Source organism: Schistocerca piceifrons, chromosome 1, assembly GCF_021461385.2.
Source record: "Schistocerca piceifrons isolate TAMUIC-IGC-003096 chromosome 1, iqSchPice1.1, whole genome shotgun sequence".
Lineage (NCBI taxonomy): Eukaryota > Metazoa > Arthropoda > Insecta > Orthoptera > Acrididae > Schistocerca > Schistocerca piceifrons.
In genome coordinates this window covers 840,646,935-840,670,956 of record NC_060138.1, presented here as the reverse complement: position 1 = coordinate 840,670,956, position 24,022 = coordinate 840,646,935, and the positions used below count along the sequence as shown (strand labels likewise).

The following is a 24,022-nucleotide window of genomic DNA, read 5'->3' as shown; positions in this document are numbered from 1 at the left end:
TCTCACAGCTCCAAGGAAACCTGAAAAAGGTTATAGCTTTCCTACTTCCGAGCACAACAAGAAGGTACGGGTTGAATGTTCTTACAAGGTAATTGGGACTTCATTGCTTTAACTGTTCTATTTTTGTGAATAATAAAATGGTTCGAGCAAAGAAATCCGTTACTGCCAAGAAACTAGTGACTGGTCCACTAACAAAATGCACCAAACTTACTGGTAAATATGGTGATCTTGAGACCCATTCTCAGCTCAAATACCTCGTTGAAGCATCAACAGATGCAAAATTATTAATGGTGACATGAGACAACAGTGAACTTTAGGACATAAATCAACTGAAAGACAGAGAATGGAAAGCATTAGGGGAAACAGAGACCTATAATAAAAACCATCATATTTCATGGAAAGTAAAATACTTCTCTGTGGGGGCATAGAGATGATGGGAGTCTATTAGTCTACATGAAAATGATCATGAAAGTATAGTGAGTAACGAGGGAAGCTTTAGAGCTCTTCTAAGATTTAGAATTGACGCTGGAGACTTGCAACTAAAACATCACCTTGAGACCACTAAAGCGAATGCCACTTATATAAGTGAAACAATGTTTAACGAACTTATTTCATGCTATGAAACAGTGATGTCATCAAGAATATTGGAGGAAATTAAAGATTCTCATTATTACAGCATAATCTTCAAGGAGACTACGGACATAGTGCTAAATGAGTTTAGCTGTAAGAGATGTTGATGGTGACAGCAAATTACACGACAGATTTTTGGGTTTCATTGACAACCATTAAGACAATGGCTGTAGTAGAAACATTGACGATGAACCTCGAGAGAGTCAAGATGAAGAGCATAGCATTAATGGTAAAGTACAAGGTACTATGATTCTAAGGAGAATGGAAAGCCTTTCTCTGTCACTGGAGAACTCTGTGGGTACAGGCTGTGATGTTAATGAGTCAGTTAATATGTCAGGATTGACAGGAGCTGTGGCTACAATAAAAAAGAAAGCTACCAATGCATAAGTAGCACCGTGTTGAAGTCATCAGCTCAACCTCACTCTCTCACATTGCAAAGTTACAAGTGCAAGAAACTCACTTGGTACTATTGAAGTAGTAGTGCCGTTCTTTACAGCGTCTAGCAAGTGGTTCGTAACAATGAAGCGTCACCTAAAACATTCGCTTCCGCCACATTGTCAAACAAGGTAGGTTGAGTGAAATGGTGGTGTTATTGCGAGTTTATCATTGCTCTCTTCACACTGAGTGATATTATGAACATACTATATCCAGCCATCAAAATCTTACAAGACCCTAGCTTGGACATCGGAATGGCAAAAGCAAAATTAAATTCGACACTCAAGGTGTATGACAGCACGAGAGCTAATGCTGATAGCTCTTTGTTCGTACTGTTGAAGAGATGAAAGGATTTATGGAAGAGTCAGATGTCTAGATAAGTGTTCCTCGTCTTACCGGCAGACAAATACACAGGGGAAACTGCAATCATAATGATGATGCTATTACTTATTGGAAAAGAACCGTTTTTATTCCAACACAGGACCACGTTATGACGGATGTGAGAGAACGTTTTGCTGAAGAAAATACAGTATTTATCATTTCAAATTCAACATACTTTTGCCCTCACAACTACTGAAACATGATAATGATCTGGAACATAAACTGAATCAGTGCTTAACTGAACTACTGTTCCCTGATGAAGAATCACTCTTTGTGATTAAAAAGAGACTAATAGGAGAGATTCTTCAACACAAGCAAACAAGCATAAACACCCTTAATTATCATGATTCTGTTATGCAAGCATTTCTGTTTGTCCTAGCTCTAACTCACCTACTTTGCACGTTGTACAAAATATTCGCTTGTCTGCATGCATCTATTACTACAGTAGAAAGAAGTTTTTCCACAATGCGGCGTACAAAGACATGGCTTAGGTCGACAATGAAGGAGGCTCGACATAATGGCTTAGCTCTGTTGAACACTCACACTGACATTGATTGTCCAATAGAAGATTTAATTAACCAATTTGTCAGGAGGAATAGGCACATAGAATTTATCATTTAAGGAAGAGGATCACAATTTTAACTTTTTTTATATCATAAGATGGCATTGTCTTCTATATGTGAATAATCAGTTTAAATAAAACTTTCTTAAAGTTTGCATGTGACTTGATAATTTTTTATTATGGTAAAAGTAAAGGTAGTACAAGATATCTTTAGTGCCCCCTCCTTTAAGTTTTTCTGTATCCGCCACTGTTTCTCCTATGCCCCTCCTTTTTTCTCTGCCTGCCCTCCTTCCAAACACAAATAGATCCCCTTATTTTAACGTAGCTATGATAAAAATCTTGTCTACATTTGTTTGTCTGTACTTACCAAACCACATGACAAAACTGCCTCACTCTAAAGTTAACCACATTCTTTTTCACTGCAAAAATCAACTTATGACCATACTAAATAATCTTTTTTCACATTTTTTTCTTTTTATTGCAATTAAACAGAAGCTACCAGTAAATTTAATGATTAAAACAACTTTCTTCAACATTATTTTGGAACAGTTTTCGAAATGCAAACACACATTCTACCACTCTGATTGAAGGAATGAATCTTTTATACTCAATTTTATTTTCACTGGTACCTTCACAGCTTCCAGTATATTTCTCTCAGCCTTTGTATGTGCAGTGTCTTTTTGGTTTCGGACAATAGAAGCTTTCCGCAACACTTTCATGGCAAATATGGTACCAGCATCTTTGCCTGTCACCTTCCGAACCTGAAACACTTTACCATAACCACCTTTACCAAGCACTTTTCGAAGCTCAAAGTCTTGTGGACCAGTCTTCTCACTACCGGGATTAACATTCTGTTCTGAAAGCTGCACAGTCTCTACACCTTCAGACCTACAGTGAAAAAAAAAAAAAAAAAAAAAGAAAAAGAAAAAGAAAAGAAAATTACATAAACTAGATAGCATGATTTATTATTTTCATAATTTTAATTAATTACTGCAATACATTACATATGAAATAACTAACTATAAATAACACATTGCAGTAAGAGTGCTTGCAGGAATGCAGCTTCCGCTTTATTAGAAAGCTATATACAAGAGGTACTCACAAAGCTTTAGTTATAAATTCAAATAAGTAATGTTAAGCAATTAAATTTTTATTTTTTTTGCAGGCACATGTTTGCAGACCTGGTTCACACTGAAATCCCTGTACAGCAGTACCGTAGCATGCTGCAAGAGAAGTCAAAACAAATGTTGCAGCCCATCCCTGCTCTATCAACGGGGGCCACGACATTTGTTTTGGGTTCTCTTGCAGTGTGCTATGGTACTGTGGTGCAGGGATTTCAGTGTGAACCACTTCTACAAACAAACCAATTTGTTACAAAATTAATTTTCTTGTGATGATAACTGAAACCATTTGACTACTCTTCATGGTAAATATGTAATGGTGCTGTAACTATAAACAAAACAGATATTTTTCTGGGACTAAGTGTGTATATACAGGGTGCACATAAAGTCCGGGAACACTTTCAGTTATTTATTGCACAAGAACTACACATTGTACAGCATCATACACATGTCATTTTAAAGAGAAACCCTGAAAGTCTTTTTTTTTTTGTTTTTGTTTTTTTTTGTTTTCATGTATACTGCCACAGCATAGTTAGGTAATTTGCCAATAGTCAGTTCCTTGTGAATGTCTCTCATCTGCACTCCACATACACTTCACTCACACTGGGATGTCCTCCTCTCTTTGCAGGGCACAAGCAACCCGTCTTAATGAATTTGTTGTGCCAGTGGTAAATGGCCTTCCTTGTTGGTGGCTTCTTACCGTACTTGGTTCTAAACATCCATTGAATAGCTGGAGCACACTTGTTTTTGTTGAACTCCAACACACAGAAAGTTCGCTCCGCACCTAAACTCGCTGTGTTTGCGTCTAGCGTTGACTATCGGCAAATTACCAAACTATGCTGTGGCAGTATATATGACAAAAAAACTTTCTGGGTTTCTCTTCAAAATGACATATGTATGAAATGTGTACAATGTTTGGTTCTTGTGCAATAAATAATTGAAAGTGTTCCCTGACTTAATTTACACCCTCTGTGTGTGTGTGTGTGTGTGTGTGTGTGTGTGTGTGTGTGTGTGTGTGTGTGTGTGTGTGCGCGCGCGCGCGAGCGCGCGCGCGCCCTCACACTGACTGGGCTAAGTATCTCACAAAATTAGTGTCATACAACAAAACGGGGAGAAAAAGACGGCGTTACGGATGGTGCTGCTATAGGTCAAATTGACAGAAATTGCATTTTTAAATAGGTACCCCCCTTTTTATTACATATTCATACAGTACGTAAATAAAGTGGAATGTTTGATTTGGAACATTTTTTTCACTTTATAATGGACGGCACTGTAATATTCTCACAAATGTAGCAACGTACCTAATAGCACTGTGTGCAATGCATTACTTGAATTAGGTATGATAATATGCTTGTCCAGTCATAATAATTATGCGGAAGACACGCAACCAAGAACTGCAACAAATGAATATGCCCAAACAAGTGTTTTAGCTGCAGTTGAAGCTAATCTGCACATCAGTTGCAGACAAATTGAGTGGGATCAGGAATTTAAAAAACCATCAGTTTTGAGAATTCTACATCATACATTTCACCCTTACCATATTTCTATGCACCAGGAATTGCATGGCGATGATTTTGAATGTCATATAAATTTTTGCCACTGGGCACAAAATAAATTACAAGGCGATAATAGGTTTTTCTTCTTCAAGGGTTCTATTTAGTGACAAAGCATCATTCACAAATAGAGGCAACGTAAACTGGCATAATATGCAATATTAGGCAAACAGAAAATTCATGACGGCTGCAACAAGTGGAACATTAGCGAACCTGGTGGGTTAATGTATGCTGTGGAATTATGGGAGGATATCTAATTGGACCTTATTTTAACAATGGCAATCTGAACGGTGCAATGTATGCCAATTTCTTAATTAATATTTTACTGATTCTACAACAAGATGTTTCACTTCATGACAGAATGGTGATGTACATTCAACATGATGGATGGCTGGCACATACATGCGTGCAGTTGAAGCACTATTAAATAAAACATTTAATGACAAGTGGATTGGTCGTAGATGCACCATTCTATGGCCTGCACGTTCACCGGACCTTACATCTCTGAACTTTTTTCTTTGGGGAAAATTGAAAGATATTTGTTATCGTGATTCACCGACAACACCTGAAAACATGCATCATCAGCGCATTGTCAATGCACATGTGACAAATGCTGAAGAAGATCTACTCACTGTTGAAAGGAATTTCATTACACATATTGCCAAATGCATTGAAGCTGGAGGACATCATTTTGAGCATTTATTACATTAAAGAGGTTATTATGGTTGTTCATGCAGTAACAGCATGCGTTCCCATAATTTATGATAAGGTCAAAAAAGTAAATGTACCACATTAGAACAACAGAAATAAAGTCCAAACATAACCACTTTTTGTGTTTTAATTTAAAAACCACATTGTTACCAAGTGTTCATCCAAATGGGTGTTGCAAAAGTGTTGCCAGTGCAGGATCCTATGCACGAACTGACCTCTCGATTATTTCCCATAATTATTCAATGGGATTCTTGTCGGGCGATCTGGATGGTCAAATCAATTCACTCTAATCGTCTTCCCACGAGACCAAGCTCGGGGTCCATGCAAACGTCACTGAATGACAACACTCGGCGAGAGCAGAAACAGCATTTTGAATGCCGCGCACCAAAGGGTCCCGAGATAAACACTGGTCGAGTGCTTGCAATCCACACAGGGAGTCACTGCAGATCACAAATGACTCCCCAGGGCAGGAGGGTAGGTGAGCGAGTGCACGATAAAGAGTAACCAGCTCTGCAGTGAAAACACTGCTCCCACAAGGCAGAGAATGCTGCTCAACGTAGTCGCCGTGAATGAAAGCAAACCCAGTGCATCCGTTGACCACAGAACCATCGGTGTAGACTACATCTGCACCATGAAACGAGGCAAGAAGAGCCATGATTTGTTGACGAAGGCTGGCAGGTGGAACGGAGGACTTGGAGTCGCAGGACAAATCCAAGCAAAGCTGCAAGCAAGGGAGGGACCAAGGAGGGGTAGAAGAAGAAGACCGGAAGGATGGTGGAAAGGGAAAGGACTCGAGTGACGAGAAAAGGAAACAAACACAGACCGCGATTGGAAGACCCGACCTAGGCCGCCGTCGTGGGGAGGGTAGTGCAGAAGATGAAAAAAGGAGCCTGCAGTTTGGGTGGTCGGGTGAAGCACGGACGCGGGCGATGTATGACGCAAGCAACTGCTGTTGGTGGAATCGTAGGGGAGGGATTCCAGCTTCTACAAGAAGGCTAGTCACTGGACTAGCGCGGGAGGCACCTGTCGCCAGTCTGACGCTACAATGTACAATGGAGAATCGGGTTGAGGATCTGCAACGTTGAAGGTGCTGCCGAGTCGTACACCACGCCCCCGTGGTCAAGATGGGACTGGACTAAGGCCTTATAGAGCTGTAGGGGGGTTGCTCATGTAGCCCCCCAAACGGTGTGGCTGATGCAGCGAAGGATGTTGAGGTGCCGCCAGCACCGTTGTTTAAGCTCACGAGGATGAGGTGTCCAAGTGAGCTGAGCATCAAACAGCAAGCCAAGAAAGACATGCGTCTCCTCAATACAAAGGAGTTCATTGGCAAGGTAGAGCTCTGGATGGAGGTGGACCATTCGACGACGACAGAAATGCATCACTCGGGTCTTAGAGGCTGAGAACTGACAACCATGGTTGGATGACCAAAAATGTGCCTTACGGATAGCTCCCTGCAGCCGCCGTTCAGCGACACTGATGCTTGTGGAACTGTAATAAAGACATTGTCATCGGCATATAGAGAGGAACAGACCAATGAGCCCACCGCAGCTGCAAGACCATTAATCGCCACCAAAAAGAGGGGAACTCTGAGAACCGAGCCCGGCAGGACACCGTTCTCCTGAATATGATCAGAGCTAAAATAAGTGCCAACTCTAACCCGAAAGGAGCAATTGGAGAGAAAATTCCGTAGAAAAATCTGAAGTGGACCCCGTAAGCCCCATTCATGCAGCATAGCAAGGATATGATGGCGCCAGGTGGTATCGTACACCTTCCAAAGATCAAAGAAAACAGCAACTAGATGTTCTCGCCGAGTGAAAGATGTATGAATAGCCGACTCTAGCGAAACTAAATTGTCGATCGCTGAGCGACCCTGACGGAAGCCCCCCCTGTTGCTGGGCCAGGAGGCCCCGAGCTTCGAGGGTCCACATGAACCGCCGACTCACCATCCATTCCAGGAGTTTGCACATAACGTTGGTAAGGCTGATAGGGCAATAGCTATCAACCACCAATGGATCTGCACCAGGTTTCAGCACTGGGATGGTAACACTATCCTGCCAACGAGTTGGGAAAATGCCCTCCATCCAGATGCGGTTAAACAGGGCGAGTAATTCACCCTGACAGTGCACCGAGAGAAGGCGAAGAAATTGGTTGTGAATTCGGTCTGGACCTGGAGAGGTATTGGGGCAAGCTGTAAGGGCACTTTGGAACTCCCATTCACTAAATGGGGTGTTGTATCGTTCCCAAAGGTGCATGCTCTTTAACGGCGCGGAATTCTGTGCTGTAGCCTGCTGTCACGGAATTACGAGTGAAGTACTCTGCCAGATGTTCGGCGATGGCGATTGGGTCAGTACAAAGTGTACCCCGAAGAGAAAGGCAAGGGACAGACGCATGATGGCGAAAGCCAAAATTGCGGCGAACACGCGACCACACCTGAGATGGGGAGGTGTGAGAACCTATGGTGGCAACATATCGTTCCCAGCAGTCCTGTTTGCTCTGCCAGATTAACCGCCGAGCCCGGGCCCGCAGCCATTTAAAGGCAACCAGATTCTCTAGGGAAGGGTGATGCCGGTGTCATTGCAGGGCTCGCCAGCGGTCCCGGATAGCTTCTGAAATCTCTGGTGTCCACCAAGGGACTGAATTATGCCTTAGGGTACTTTAAGAACAGGGGATAGTTGCCTCAGCAGCAGAAACAATGGCCATAGTGACCTCGTCCACTGCCAAATCAATGTCACCAGGAAGTGGAGCACTGGCCATAGTAGCTGAGGTGTAGGCTGCTCAGTCAGCTCCACAAAGAGACCATCGTGGCAGCTGATCAGGGGGTTGGGATTGAAGGAGAGAAACCAGGATAGGAAAGTGGTCGCTACAACAGAGGTTGTCGTGGACCCTCCAACTGAGGTATGGAAAAAGGCCTGCGCTACTAAGAGAGAGGTCACTGGCCGAGTATGTGCCATGAGTCAAGCTAAAATATGTGGGAGCACCAGTGTTAAGGAGGCAGATGTCCTGCTGTGCCAAGAGAGCCTCAACATTCCTACCCTGGCCCCGAGAGCTGTGCCCCACCCCATAAAGGGTGGTGGGCATTAAAGTCCCCCAAAAGAAAGAATGGCAGGGGGGGGGGGGGGGGGGGGGGGGAGCTGGGCGAACAAGGCAGCTAGGTCAGCAAAAGGGACAACCTCATCCGGGGGAAGGTAGAGGGAATAGATGGTAAGCTTCATTCCTGCCTGGATTCTAACAGCCACAGCCTCGAGAGCCGTGTAAGTGGCACTGGGGCACTAGAAACAGTGGCAAGAACATAAACACAGACACCGCCAGACACCCTGTCATATTCTATGCGGTTCTTATAGTAACCCCGGTAGCCACAGAGGGAGGGGGTCTGCCGAACAGGAAACCAGATTTCCTGTAGGGCCAGAAAAGTGGCAGGGAAGCGGCACAAAAGCTGTTTCAACTCAGTGAGGTGGTGGAAAAAACCATGGCAATTCCATTGAAGGATAATGGTATCCGACTGTGAAGACATGAAAGGACCTGGGGGGACAGGTCACGCCTTAGAAGCGCTCGCCGCCACCGATTGCGAAGTAGCCTGATCAACTTCCATAGGAGCTGCGGGTTGAGCAACATCTAGCTCCTGAGTGGACGCTAGATGCTCCACATCATCTTCAGGTGCAGTGGTGAACTCCTTTTCTGTCTCTGTGTCCTCCTCCTTTTGCTTTTTCTTCTTTATGATAAGGTCGTGTTTGTCCTTTAGTTTATCAGGCTGGGTGGGCTTCTCTGACCCAGTCTCATGGACCGAGGAAGACCTGAAAGCCCTATGGCCCTCAGGTGGTGGCTTTTACAGCCACTGGCTGACATCTGAAGGGGCAGTAACTGTGGAAGGGAGGGCACCAAGCGATCCCTTCCGCACGAGGGGAGCCAGAGGAGGTGGGCATTTCTCCAGCTCAGAGGTGGGGACTGAAGTCCCCAAAGAAGGAGGGGTTGTTACTCCCGATGTTGATAACAGGGGAGCAACGGAAGAGGGTGTTCCCCAACTACCAGGGGGGACAGGAATAGACGGCCGGGCTGGAGGGACCACAAAAAGCGGCTGAGCTTGGGGGCTCATCACCAGGGATGGTGACATCGAAGCTGCTGCAGCATACGTCGATGAAATGCGAACAGGGTGAAGTCGGTCATGCTTGCGTTTAGCCTCTGTGTAAGTGAGCCTGTCCAAGGTTTTATACTCCATAATCTTCCGTTCTTTTTGATAAACGGCGCAGTCTGACGAGCAAGGTGAATGTTTCTGTCCGCAGTTGACACAAACAGGGGGTGGCGAACATGGGACTTTGGGGTGGGAGGCACGTCCACAATCCCGACAGGTAGGGTTGGCGTCACATCTTGATGACATATGCCCAAACCTCCAGCACTTAAAGCAGCGCATGGGAGGAGGGACGAAAGGCTTAACATCACATCGATATATCATCACCTTGACCTCGAACAGAGTGTCACCCTCGAAAGCCAAGATGAAGGCGCTGGTGGCGATCCTACTATCTTTATGTTCCCTGAAGACACGTTGTACAAAGTGAACACTGTGGTGTTCCAGATTTCCACGGAGCTCGTCATCAGACTGCAACAACAGGTCACGATGAAAAATAAGTCCCTGAACCATATTGAGGCTCTTATGAAGCGTAATGGAGACTGCAACATCACCGAGCTTGTCACAAGCAAGCAATGCCCGTGACTGCTGGGGATGCTGTCTGTATGAGGACTGCTCCAGACCTCATTTTAGACATGCCCTCAACTTCTCCAAACTTGACCTCTAAATTTTCCACAAAAAACTGAGGCTTTGTGGTCAGAAATGAGTCCCCATCTGTTCGTCTGCAAATGAGAAATCGAGGAGAATACGTCTCACCAGGTAATTTAGACCACCACTCCTCCCATGGTGTGGGCAGGGAAGGGAACAATTGGGGGTCATACCTTAAAGCATTGAACTTTCCTTTCTTAGAGACTCATGCTTGCGCACTATTCGTATTTCTTTTCATAGTCGTCCCACGAGCAGCTAGGGAAAGGAATGTCCACCCAGACAGAGCCCCGCTTGCCTGGGTAAGCCTAATACAACCGGGGGGCGGCAGGTTCCCCAGAGGACGCCCGCTAGCAACTGTTCTACCTCAACAGCCATGCGTCTCCTCGGCATGCAGCACACCTTGAGATTGAGGGATTCTTTTTATAGAGGTTTATACCATCCTCACGACTCAGGCAGTTAAGCCAAGATCCCCGGGCTCTGTACCGTACAACGTTCCACTGTCGTGCCTTATGGTGGTCGTTGAAGCACGCTCTGAGCTTACGGTACTGAGGACTGGTGGCGCTTCCCAGTCCCCAGCTCAGGCGCCCCGGGGTCGCCAAGCCCATACCCAGCAGCCAAGTGCTGAGCCCCCTGAGGGGGACAGCGGGAGGAGGAGACACAGATGCCCATGACATTGGGCAATTTCACAACCGCAGATCTCAGTTTGAGGTCACATGTCTGTGTGTCCACATCCTTCATGGAGCAAAACGTAGCAGGAACAGCAGTGTTAGTGCCGGATGGTAGAATGCAGGGTTTCCAACTAGCTGACAACTTGCAAACGACTGGGTAAGGCATTTTTTCCTTCACCCGGATCTCCTAGACAGCCTGCTCATTGAGATACAGCAGACAATATCAGGAGGAGGTGGCATGGTTGCTACTGCAGTTGGTACAGCAGGGAGAAATAGCAGGCAATCGCCCTTGTGAGCATCCCTGCCATTTGGCCACATGTCGACAGGATATTTGAGTGTGGTTGCACCGATGACACTGGTAGCAGCATATTGGGTTCAGAACGTATGGTCACACTGCGGTAAGTTCATAATCTGTTTTGATCTTTGACAGAAGCAGCACTCTATTAAAATTGAGAAAAAAAAGAGCGTGTGGGCACTAAGGATGCATTTACCTTTTTCATCACCCGATGGACTGCAATGACACCCTGATCAGAGACGTACATTCGGATTTCTGCCTCTGTCACCATCAAGCAGCCTAGTGTAAATAATATCACGGAAAGAATTCAGCATTCAATGGGCCTTGACACGAACATGACAACTGTAGAGATGTGAAACTGCAAGAAGTTGTTGTGCTTGAGAATCAGAAGTAGTCTTCAAAAGCAAAGTGCCATTGTGTAAACAAGAGCAGGATTTCACAGGGCCAGAAATTGCATCAGCACCATTCCAAATAATAAACAGATATACCGTAGCAAAAGACTGACCGCCTTCAGTACTTGAAACCACGAGGAATCCTGGTGGAGCTGGTAGGGTCTTTGAATCGTTATCCTCATTGACTGAGAAGAGGATTACCGGTTCATTGTGAGAAACTCCTCCATGACTGCCAGTGTCTCCGATGGCGCACTTCTTCCAACTGGGGGCCGCCTGGAGATGGGGCGCACCCAACTTAGGTGATTGTTTACACATCCTGAACACCTGACAAAGGAACCAATTGGCAATTTGGATAGGTAGCAGCTCAGGCAATCACCCCTCCCTGGGTCTGGAACGAAGAATGAAAAAAAGGAACGAAAAACAGTGGAGAGAGTCCTTCGAAATCGGTTACTGAAAATGTAGAACACTTTTCCAAAAACATCTCAGCCATGTTCCCCAAAGGAGGGGAAGAAGAATATCAAGAGGACAGACATGCAGTACAGAAGGGAAAAGATGGTGCAAAGGCTGGGCTTTGTGGGAGAAATAAGAATAAGAAATGGTTTTACTGTTGCAAAGGATTGACCATCTTCAGTACACGAAGCCACAAGGAACCTTGGTGCAGCTGGGAAGCTCTTTGAATCACGAGCTTCATTCTGTTTACATTTGGTAGACACTGACTGCAAAGATGAGAATTGATTCATTGCAAGAAAATCCCCCTTGATCACCAGTGTCTCCAATGGCACACTCCTTCCAACTGGAGGCCCCTTTAGAGGGGGGGCTCACCCCTTTAGGTGATCGTTCACACCTCCCGAACACCTGACAGAGGAACCAATCGGCAATTTGGGAAGGTAGCAGTTCAGGCCCTTCCCTGGGCCTAGCCTGTATCAGGGGTATGTGCAAACCCTAACTGTTGACCAGGGTCAGGAATTACGCAGTACCTAGTCACCTGCTATGTGTCAGATGGGTGGGCTGGCCTTCAGAAGTGTACAGGGAGGAAGAAGAAAAAGAGGAATCTCAAATGCCAAAGCTGAGGAAGGACTGGAGAAGGGAAACTAAGAAAGAAAAAAGGAACAAAAAACTGTGGAGATATTGTTCCGATACCGATTATTGAAAATGCAAAACACCTTCCCAAAACCATCCTAGACATGTCCTCTCAAGGAAGGGGAAAAGGATAGGAGGAAGAAAGACATGCAGCACAGAAGGGAAAAGATGCTGCAAAGCCTGGGCCATGTGGTAGCCAAGCACAAACCCCCCAAAGAGTGACAAGCCACTTGGGAGAGAGTAGATGTGATGATGCACCAAGCCTTCATATGGGACATATCCTACTGCAACACATTCAGCAACTGGTGTATGCGAGGACGCAACATAGAAGGGATGACCATTCAACGGCCCTGCTCCACCGTGGCCAGGATGAGGACACCACTGACAATGTTGAACTGATCTTGTAGCAGAAAAGATATACACCACAGTGTATCTGGTACTGAAGGAGTATGCTTAGGACATCTTGCCTCTACTGCTGAAACAATTTTCCAGAAATGTGAGTTATGTTTTGTTTTAGGACGCAAAAACAACTAGGGTCTTATACGCCCATGTGAGAACCGTAGAACCTGAAAACAGAAAGAGCAGTTAAAAATGACTACACATTAAGCCCAATTGACGGAAGGAGACAGCTAAAAACAGGGATGTGGAGAAAGGTCTCTAAAATACATCATAGAGAAATGGAGGTCCTGAAGATTGAATGTCCTTTGCCAATTACTATAACGGATAAAAAATAAAATGCAATTGACAGCCCACGCATTGTTTGCTAAATCGGTCAATAACTCAGATGGCAAATACAAACAAGAACAAAAGTGGTTAAAAAAAAGGGCATTCCATCAGGAAAGGGCAAACCCTCAAAGGCTGAGGGCAATGAGCACAAAGTGGTAGCGACTAATACTTAGCAAATGGCAGTGGCTAAAACGACAGTGCCCAATGCGCAACCAAGCTAAAATGATCTCACGGCAAGAGGGCCGAGAAGAGGTCATCAAAGCCACTGGGAGAGCTTAATATCCTGGAGCTCGTTCCTGTCAAGGGAGGACCAGTGGTGATTCTAAAGCGACACCACCTGCTGACAGACAACAACACAGCCATCATCAGTTGGAATGTATGAACTAGCGAGCTGAGAACTAGTGAAGGAAAACCAGCCTAGCTTTTTTGCCACGCGACAACACTGTGCAAGCAACTGTTTATAATGAATGCAGTTTGCCATCGTAGGAAAACTGTTAAAAACACAGAGAGCATACCTCTGTATGTGGACTGAGTCACGGTATGTCGCAGTCCACCAAGGGACTGGGACATGGTGTGGTAAAGAAGTGTGAGGAATGGAATATTCTGCAGTGGTAAGGATAAATTTTGTAAGGTATTCTACCTGGTCATCACAACTGGGGAAATGTTGTTTGGTGAAGGTCACCAGGGAGGAGTAAAGCCTCCCGTCCACCTTAGTAAGCTGCCATTTGGGTGTACATGTAAATGGGGTGAGATTCAGCAAATGGATAGCACACGGGAAATGATCGTTAGAGTTTGTGTCAGAGAGAACGGACCACTCAAGAGACAATGGGCAAGCTGGGCAATGCAGGACAGATCCAAATGGGAATAGATGTGAGTGGAGTCTGAAAGGAACATGGGCGCTACAGTGTTAAGGCAGAGGAAATTAAGTTGATTGACAAGGTTAGCCAAGAGGTCACCTCTCAGACAAATTCTGGGGAACCCCAAAGGGGATGGTGCGCATTTAAGTCACTGAGCAGCACAAAGGGGTGATGGAGTTCCCCTATAAGCTGGAGGAAGACTGCCCTGGTGACATCAGGAGATGAATTGACTATGATCATCATCCTCAATGAGCAGCATGACTCCCCCAACAGATGGAATGCCATCCTCAGGAGGAAGGTCAAAGTGAACTGGGAAGAAAGGCAAGAGTTCAAAGCAGTCTTGAGGACAATTTGTTGTTCCTGGAGGCGGAATACAAGCTGACACTGTCATTCTAAGAGCAGTCGTAAGTCCTCTTTGCTGGACTGAAGGCCATGAATGTTTCATTGGAGGAGAGTCATTACAAGGAAAGCGCAGGAGGGAAAAAATGAAAAGATGTCGCCTTGGTGGCTGCTGAATGCCAGCCTTCGAAGACTCACTGCTATAGGGTGCAGAAGCTGGAGGATCCTGCTCCATGAGACATACAGAGGCATCAGCATTCTCCCTCTGCCGGTCTGCCGAGTCCAGGTCAGAAAAACACTTGGAGGATGTAAGGTGAGGGTATCACGTGGCAACACCATTGAAGAGGAGCTCAGAGCCAGCGAAGGAGAAAACCATTTGATTTCTTGGAGCCTTTCCCGTTGGCAGAGAAAGACTTAGATGTTTATTGGCTGAAAAGACCCAAAAACTCTACATGGGAGTATTCCTTCTGTCCTTTCTGGTCTGCAGGTTGTGTAGCTGGTGACTTTGCCCCTTGAGGTGAAAGTTTGGTGGCTTGTTGCACAGCTGGAGGAGGAGACTGTGATGCTTCCATGACACCGGGCGATTTCACATCCGCAGTGCTGAATTTAAGGTCACGTCTGCATGGCCATGTCCTTCATAAGGCACTTTTTCTTTACCTGGACCTCCTGGACAGCCCGCTCATTGAGATACACAGGACAATTACGAGAGGAGGCAGCATGGTCACCATTGCTGTTGATACAACAGAGTGAAGGGGGCAGATAATTTCCCTTGTGAGCATCGCTATCACATGTTACACATTTGGCCAGGTGTTGACAGGACATTCGAGTGTGGTTGAAACAATGACACTGGTAGCAGCGCATTGGATTCAGAATGTACAGTTGGATGTGTTAACTTAATAACCTGCTTTGATGTTGGATGGAAGCACCACTATCAAAAGTGAAAAAAAAGGAGTGCATGCGGGCACTAAAGATGCAGCTACCTTTTTCATCACCTGATGCAGTGACACCTGATCATATAGGTACGTTTGGATTTCTGCCTCACTCAGACCACCGAGCAGTGTAGTGTTAAATATCACCTTGGGAAGAATTCAGAGTTCTATCGGCCTCAACATGAACAGTATAGCCATGGAGGAGCAAAGTGACAAGCAGCAGTTCTGCTTGACAATCAGAAGCAGTCTCCAAAAGCAAAGTGTCATTGTGTAAATTAGAGCAATATTTCACAGGGCCGGCAATTGCGTCAACACCTTCCTGAATAAGAAATGGTTTTACTGTTGCAAAGGATTGACCATCTTCAGTACACGAAGCCACAAGGAACCTTGGTGCAGCTGGGAAGCTATTTGAATCAGGAGCTTCAATCTGTTTACATTTGGTAGACACTGACTGCAAAGATGAGAATTGATTCATTGCAAGAAAATCCCCCTTGATCACCAGTGTCTCCAATGGCACACTCCTTCCAACTGGAGGCCCCTTTAGAGGGGGGCTCACCCCTTTAGGTGATCGTTCACACCTCCCGAACACCTGACAGAGGAACCAATCGGCAATTTGGGAAGGTAGCAGTTCAGGCCCTTCCCTGGGCCTAGCCTGTACCAGGGGTATGTGCAAACCCTAACTGTTGACCAGGGTCAGGAAATACGCAGTACCTAGTCACCTGCTATGTGTCAGATGGGTGGGCTGGCCTTCAGAAGTGTACAGGGAGGAAGAAGAAAAAGAGGAATCTCAAATGCCAAAGCTGAGGAAGGACTGGAGAAGGGAAACGAAGAAAGAAAAAAGGAACAAAAAACTGTGGAGATATTGTTCCGATACCGATTATTGAAAATGCAAAACACCTTCCCAAAACCATCCTAGACATGTCCTCTCAAGGAAGGGGAAAAGGATAGGAGGAAGAAAGACATGCAGCACAGAAGGGAAAAGATGCTGCAAAGCCTGGGCCATGTGGTAGCCAAGCACAAACACATCAAAGAGTGGCGAGCTACATGGGAGAGAGTAGACGTGATGATGTACCAAAGCCTTCATATGGGACATACCATAGTGCAACACAATCAGCAACTGCAGTATGTGAGGACGTAACAGAGGGATGACCATTCAACAGCCCTGCTCCACTGTGGTCAGGATGAGGATACCCTGGACAATGTTGAAATGATCTTGCTGCAGAAAAGATATACACCACAATGTATCTGGTACCAAAGTAGCATGCTCAGACCATCCTGTCTCTACTGCTGAAACAATTTTCCAGAAAAGGGGGTTGGCAGCCATGACCTCCCACACTGTCAAAGGAAAATACAGCACCAGCTGCTGCAAGGTATTGTCCTACCTTGGAAACTACAGCTTCCTGGCAATCAAATTATGAATTTGGTCCACCAAAGCCATACTAGGAACCACTGGCAGCCAGGTTAACAATTTACCCAGGAAATCAAACAGGGTGCAGAGCACCAACACGGCTTGAGGGTCTGCATTGATAATCCAGAGACGACATATTTGGTGCACTTTCAGCAAAGCCAATTAAGAAGATGAAGACGTGCACAGCCTGAGGAAACAAAGCAGTATACTAAGAAATTTCATCCAAAAGGACTGAACTGCCTTGAAGTTCTTGGGTTCTGGCAGGCTCACGATGGCTTTGATGCGCTTGTCTAAAAGATGAGGAGATCTTCGTTAAGCATGTGGGATAAAAAAATGCACCTTTTGGGGAGACTAGGGAGAGGGGGATAAGATTTTTCCATTTACAACAAAGGCTTTTCACAAGAAGACTGGGAAAACTGCCCACAGATTTTGTAAATGCTATTTCTTGTATTCCACGAACCACGTGTCACAGATAATCAAGAGGGCATGTCCTGAATCAACTGCTTCAAATATCAAATATCACTGATGAATTCCTGGCGCTGATGTTATTCCAAAGGGTAAATGATTAAACTGATAAGAGTCTAAAGCAGATGTCAAGCACTAAGAAATTCTGAGAAGTAGCACTCCATCACAACTGCCGGAACATGCCATACAAGTTAACGCATGGAAAATACTGGCCCCCGGACAACTTTGTCAACAGACCCTCTGGATGCAGAATTGGATACAGGTCCGTGACAGGTTGGGCGTTGTCCATCTATTTAAAACTGTTGCTATGGTGCAAGCTGTTGTCCGACTTCTGAATCATCACCAAGGAGGTGGCCCACTGGCTCAAAGTAGGAGAAATGATACCAAGGTCCTGCCAACATTACAACATTGTCACACAGTGAAGTGCATGGGGCGAGGCAACAAAATTTAGGTGTTTCTGGCGGCTTAAGGGAGGTATGTATCCCGGAATTATCTGTCTGACCCAGGATATGTTCAAACAACTTGTTGTACAACAGTAGTAAAGAATCACTGTTTTGAAAGGGGACCACACGAGACCCTAAATGTACTTTGTCAACTACCTGAAAACAAAAATAAGAAAAGGAGTCTAACCCAAAAATATCCTGTGGCAACAGTGAATTAAACACTAGCAACGTAAGCTGCTGTTCCACATTCTAATAATTTGCAGAAATTGAGAATTATCACTTTGATCCTCAACCAATGTAAGGAAAATACAATGGGACAAAGCTTGTCGAGTGTCAGACAGCCTCTGAGACAAGGGAAAAAACCAGGGCCTCTGACAACTGTTCCACGGCTCACCAACTGTCACAAACCATAGCCAAATGGCCCACCTTGCAGCATATCCCACACATGGCGTCTATGTGCAGGCTATCCCATTGAATGTGCACCAGAAGACATTCAGGGCAGGACCACCACCAACTTGCCTACCGAACAGAAACAGGTGTGGAAGGAAAGCGATATGAGACCCTGAAAAAAAGCAGCGAGAAGGGATGATGAGGCAGTGACTGACTCAAACCTCCTGAGCTCGATGTGAGCCACGACAAGCAGCACCACAATTCTGTTGCAGTACAACCATCCATGGTGCCAACACATGAAGGCTCAGCAGAAGGCAATGCCACCTGACTCACCCACAAGGCACTAGAGCGGTTGATCAGACTTGTCGAACTTTATCAACTGCCAACTGTCAGATGATACATCCTACAGTGCAGCTGTGGCGAGGGGCAGGGGGCAGAGTAGAGAGTAGATAGAGTTGAAGATGACGAGGAGATGTCGCTTGTAGTTGGACGAGAGATGTTTAATCACCAGACTGTGGATCCAATCTCACCCACGAGCTGTGTGGGAGCAATGTGCAAGGGTGTTGAGGAGCTCCCATTCTGTAAATGGGGCATTCATGGTTCAGTGTGGTGTGTTGTGAACGAGAGGACCTTCCCTTCCATCCGCCGTTTGAGGGTGTGAAAGGGGGGGGGGGGGGGTAATTCTCCAACGCAGAGAGTTGAGCATAGTTTTCAGCAAAGTGCTCAGCAATGGCGTTGGAGTCGGTAGATAACACGCCATTGATGTTAATGCCAGCGAATCTTGTTGGAGTCTGGTACCCAAAAACATGTCTGATCTTCGTCCAGACTTGGGAAGGTGACATATGGCAGCCAATGGTCAAGACATACCTCTCCAAACACTCCTGTTTCCATCTTTTTATAAGCTGGCAAACGCCGGCCCTTCTTTCTGTAGCCCTACGTTCCTCCCATGGTGTAGCAATGGAGGGAAACAATTTATGGTCGTACCTGTCAGCATTGTATTTGATCTATCCCTTCTTAGAAACTGGTGGCGCCATTCGGTCCCCAGCAAAAGATGACTTTGTCCACTTCATTGCGAGTCATCCGCCCTGATGCCACCCTCTCAGATCAGGGGCTCTCCCCACAGGCGCCACCCAGCCACAGCAAATGCCACCTGGCATGATGGCCGTGCCGAGATTCCACGAAGACGGGCATCTACTCCTGGGCATATGTGGGGAATTTACAGCTCAGGCATCAGGAATCCAATATGTCATGGTGGCGAAAGAGGACAGAAGACAGTGGAAGTAGAGGACATACACCGGCAAGTGTCCTCACACAAATAGTTGAATTGCAGGTGGCGATGCAAAGCCATGATGCGAAGAGGTTCAGGAGATTGAATCTAAGGGCACTATGGATAACTCGTGCACCACATAAGGCATCCTTCCCCATATGACCTGTACTTCTGTAGAATTTTGAAAGTGTCAGGTCAAACCATAAAATGGGACCTGAACTTATAGGGCTGAAACATGTGAGACTCTTTTTGGTCGCCTCTTACGACAGGCAGGAATACCTCGGGCCTATTCTAATCTCCGGTCCCGCAGGGCAGTGATAAGGTGTGGCACTAACAAAAGCTGAACGAAAGGCTGGCTCCAGGCAGACCAAACTGTCAACAGTAGAACGGCCTTGGGAAAAACCACCCTCAGACAAAGACAAAACACACCGAGCCTTAAGGTACCAATGCTGCCACTGGCTCACCATATATTCGAACTATTTGTAGAGATAGCTGTTCTCTTAAGGGGGCATTTAGGCCAGTTCCAACACTAAAATGATTACGTTTTCTCACCAATGAGATGGCAACTCACTTTTGCTACAGAAATGGTTGAAAATGGTAAGGCCATGACAACTATCCACCGATCGGTGTTCAAGCATTTGGCTGTTGATGCAGTCTGTCCTGGAGCAGTTTCAGGGCAAGGGGCAAGGGCACTGTGGTATTGCCACTCACTGAATAGAGCATTACACGGCTCCAGGTCAGTAGTTGTGAAAGGTAGGTGAAATTGGTCCACCCACTCTTTAAGGACACAAAACGCAGGCTGATAATTCTCAGATACAGCGACTTGAGCATAATGCAGTGCAAAATGTTCAGCAACAGCATCTGAGTTAGCAGACAACACCACACAGTGAGAGACTAGTTACACCTGTGGGGGACTTGTGTCCGTAGAGGCAATGAACCGGTCCCCAAACCTGCGAAGCAGGGGTGCGCAGTCCAGTGGTAGTAACATACCATTCCCAGCATTTTGGTTCTCTCATCTTATTCAGTAGCAGATCCAGCACAAAGCTTATGGTGTTGGAGAGCCCATCTGTGATCTCTAATGGCCACAGCAATTTCTGAAATCCATCAAGGTGTTTCTTCTGACGGGGGGGCTGGAAAGTCCCAAGAAATAGAGAATTACCAGGTCTGCTGGCAATAGTATGGCTGTGGAAGTGCTCTGGACAGTGGCATCAAAAACCCAGTTTGGCAGGGTGGTAAGTGACGACAGAGATAACGGTGTCCCGGTTGCCATTATTGGGAGCCCATCTGGGTGGACGTTCAGATGACTGATGCTGAAAGAGGGACAGGATGACTGGAAAACGAGTAGTCACACAGGTTGACTCTCCAATGGATGGAAGGGAGAAGACCAGGGGGTCGACGCTGCAAGCAAGGCAGGAGAAACCCTTAAGAGATGTTGTAGCTCAGCCAGGCAGTGGAAAAAACCACTACAGTTCCACTGGAGGTTCGCACTGTTGGTATCATGTGGGGGTGTGAAGGGACAAAGGAGACGGGTCATGCTCTAGATTTGCCTGCTGTCAGTGGTTGGCATCAATACATATTGGTTTTGAAGCAGGTTGTGTGGTGGGCAGGGAGAGAGGATCTGGTGCCACAAGGACTATGGGGAACTTCGCCTTTGGTACAGTGTTGAAACGTGGTCTCCAGTGATGTGAGGCCCATCAGAACAATGTCCAGGAAGTCTTCTTTTTGTCCCTCTTCTTCTTGGATGGATTCAATGTCTGCAAGAGCTTGTCTGCCGTAGCACTATGATCAGCACCCACCTGTAGCTCCACCAGCAACTAGTTAGTATTTAGTTACAGATCGGAAGAATCCTGGGAGTGGAGCATGCCAAGGAACCCTTTCCTGGTGAGGTATGATGGGGGCAGATGTTACTTTTCCAGGTGGGGGCTGGGCATCAACGTACTTGGTGGGTAGTGAGTCAACACTCAAATTTGTGTAAGGGATTGGCCCCTAACCACCAGTGGAGCTACTGTAGTCTAACAGCCTGAAGGGCCTGATGCAGAAGGCCTGAAGGGCACTGTTACTGTCACTAGAGAGGATGCGAACATTGGAGCCATAGCAAATTTTATTGGCTTAATTACAGGATGCAAACAATCATATTTCGTCTTGACCTCCTGATAGGCGAATCGATCAAGAGTGTCATTCTTGAATTTTCTTCTTTCTTTGGGAAATTGGGCAGTCTGGTTAATAGGGATAATGGTGCTCCCCGCAGCTGACACGGCAGGGGGAAGGCATAAGGAGGAATAGCAGTACGCAACTGAATCCACAATTCCTACAAATAGGGAACACCTGTTACAACACAAAGACATGTACCCCAATCCCATGCATCTGAAGTACCACACCGTGAGACGGAGCATAAGGTTTCACATCTCATTTGTTCACAATCATCTTGACCTTTTCAGATGAGTCAACTTCAAAGTTCCAGTATCAACCTACTGTCCTCTGGTCTCAGTTGGGCACAACAAACAAAATGCATGATCCGCCACTCCAAATTGGCACATAATTCACCATCAGTACATAAAAGGGGGTCGCAGCGCTAAGATGATACCATGTACCATATTAAGGCTGTTATGGGGAGGGGTAATGGCTACATGAATGCGTACCTGCCCATCAGCAAAAACCAAAAGTTAGGAGATTCAGTTTTAAAAATCAAGAGATATGAATGATCAAAAAGTCACAGCTCATTCTTGCAAAAGCCCAAGTCAACTGGTTTGACTTCACTATGATGTCACAAATATATATAATTGCTATTGAAACACAAATGAAAACACCGAAAGACGACAAATAACTATTGATATACAGGTAGCGCACGAATTCCTGATTTCTGTACAAACTTCAATAAGTATCGGGGGAATTGACTGGTATGTGAATGTCATCCAGCTTTTCACAGGCAAGCATCCAGTGGCTGAGCAGGGGATATCATTTTAATCAGAAATGCAACATTTTTCATTTTCAAAATCACCCTCAAGGTGCTCAACAGAGAATATGGTTTTGTGGCCACACAGCAATCACCGCCAATCCTTGAGCAACATAAGATAAGTACTGTGGACAGTGTTCTCCCCTTGTCTCTTAGCCCCATATTCCTACCCCAGTGTAGTCAGGGAAGGAAACTTTCTGGGGTTCTCTCTCTCTACACCACAGCATTCCTTTCCTTCAGAAGAGATTGCTGGGGCAGTGCAGCCACCAGTGGGTGAAAGTTTCGAGCTGCTTCAATTCTGGGTCATCCACCTTGGTGCCACCCACACCAAACAGGGACTCTCCCCACTGGCACCACCTAGCCACAGCCATGGAAACCTGGTCAGTTAACCATTGTCCAGAGTCTCCTCATGCACCAACCATGGGAGACACATACTCTTAGGCACCAACAACAGTGCAATCCCTGCGTAGTCAGGTACTTCATTACCCCCCCCCCCCTGGGAGTGCGCGCCCCCCCCCCCCACCCACCCACCCACACACACACACACACACACACACACACACACACACACACACACACACCAATGGTTGGCTACCATGTTGGGCTGTTATCATGTTGAGTGGGTGGGTTATCCAGAACTTGCATAAATGGATGGTGCAATGACAATGAGGCACAAAAAGTAGTATGTACACCTCAGGTGATGGTCCTCAGACGATCCGTCCTTCTGCAAAATTTGGAAGAGGAATGGCAGATCAAAACAAATAACAGGGGCTATATAGTGAAGGATGAAAGGTTGTATAGTGTTTCAGAAAAGCAAAAATTAAGTGTCCAAAATCAGAAACCAAAACCAGGGATGATAAGCACCAAAAAGACCATCCAATGGAAAGGCAGAGGGGAAGAAAAAAAAACAACCTAAGAACAGACTTGCAGCAAGGAAAGGTAAGTAATGCTGCAATGATCAAGATTGAGTTTTGGCCAAGTGCATACTCACAATAAGAGGCGTTAGCCCTACGAGGGGGGGGGGGGGGGGGAGGATCAAAAAGAGAGTAAGAGAAGGAAAGATAGTCAGATGAGAGATTGCAGCACAGGTAAGGAAGGAGGTGCTGCAATAGCTTGGTGTTCCCTGCTCACAAAACACTCATGAAAGAGTTTTAAGCGCTCTGAGGGGTATGTTTTGTGGAACTAGTGTGGCACCACATCACAGAAAACCATGTCTCCACGATTATGGATCTCAGTAGTGATTTTCCAGACACCTTGATCCTTGTTGCATCAAACTGTCATGAAGCACCTTCTGCTTAAGAAATTGTCTAACAGGTGGGTACTAAAAAACTTGACACCTGAACACAAAAGGAATCTCAGAGAAGTAGCACTGATATTTCAGCAGTGGTGCCACAGTAGCAGTAATGACTACCTTAACAGGATCATAGCAGGTGATGAGATACCAACTTCTCACTTTATCCCATACACCAAGCAGTAGTCAATATGTTAGTGTCACAGTGAATCTCTGGTCAAGATGAAGTTCAAACAGACTGTTGCTGCAAAAGGTGATGTCCATCCACAGGCCACGAATTTTAACACTGCGAGGATTGCAGCGGTAAATTCCAAATCATAGTCACACAATGCCTAGTGCAGCTGTTGTGCTGATCCAC

The 24,022-nt window shown here is 45.8% G+C and overlaps 1 protein-coding gene across 1 annotated transcript in view; it reads right to left on the bottom strand.

Annotated features, from left to right (window-relative positions):
* Positions 1–24,022, bottom strand: part of LOC124790817 (ribosomal protein S6 kinase beta-1) — a 170,592-nt gene that overhangs the window by 138,809 nt on the left and 7,761 nt on the right. Inside the window, exon 3 of the mRNA XM_047257812.1 lies at positions 2,638–2,896. Within this exon, the coding sequence (XP_047113768.1) occupies positions 2,638–2,896 (259 nt within the window). The remainder of the gene's footprint in view (positions 1–2,637; positions 2,897–24,022) is intronic.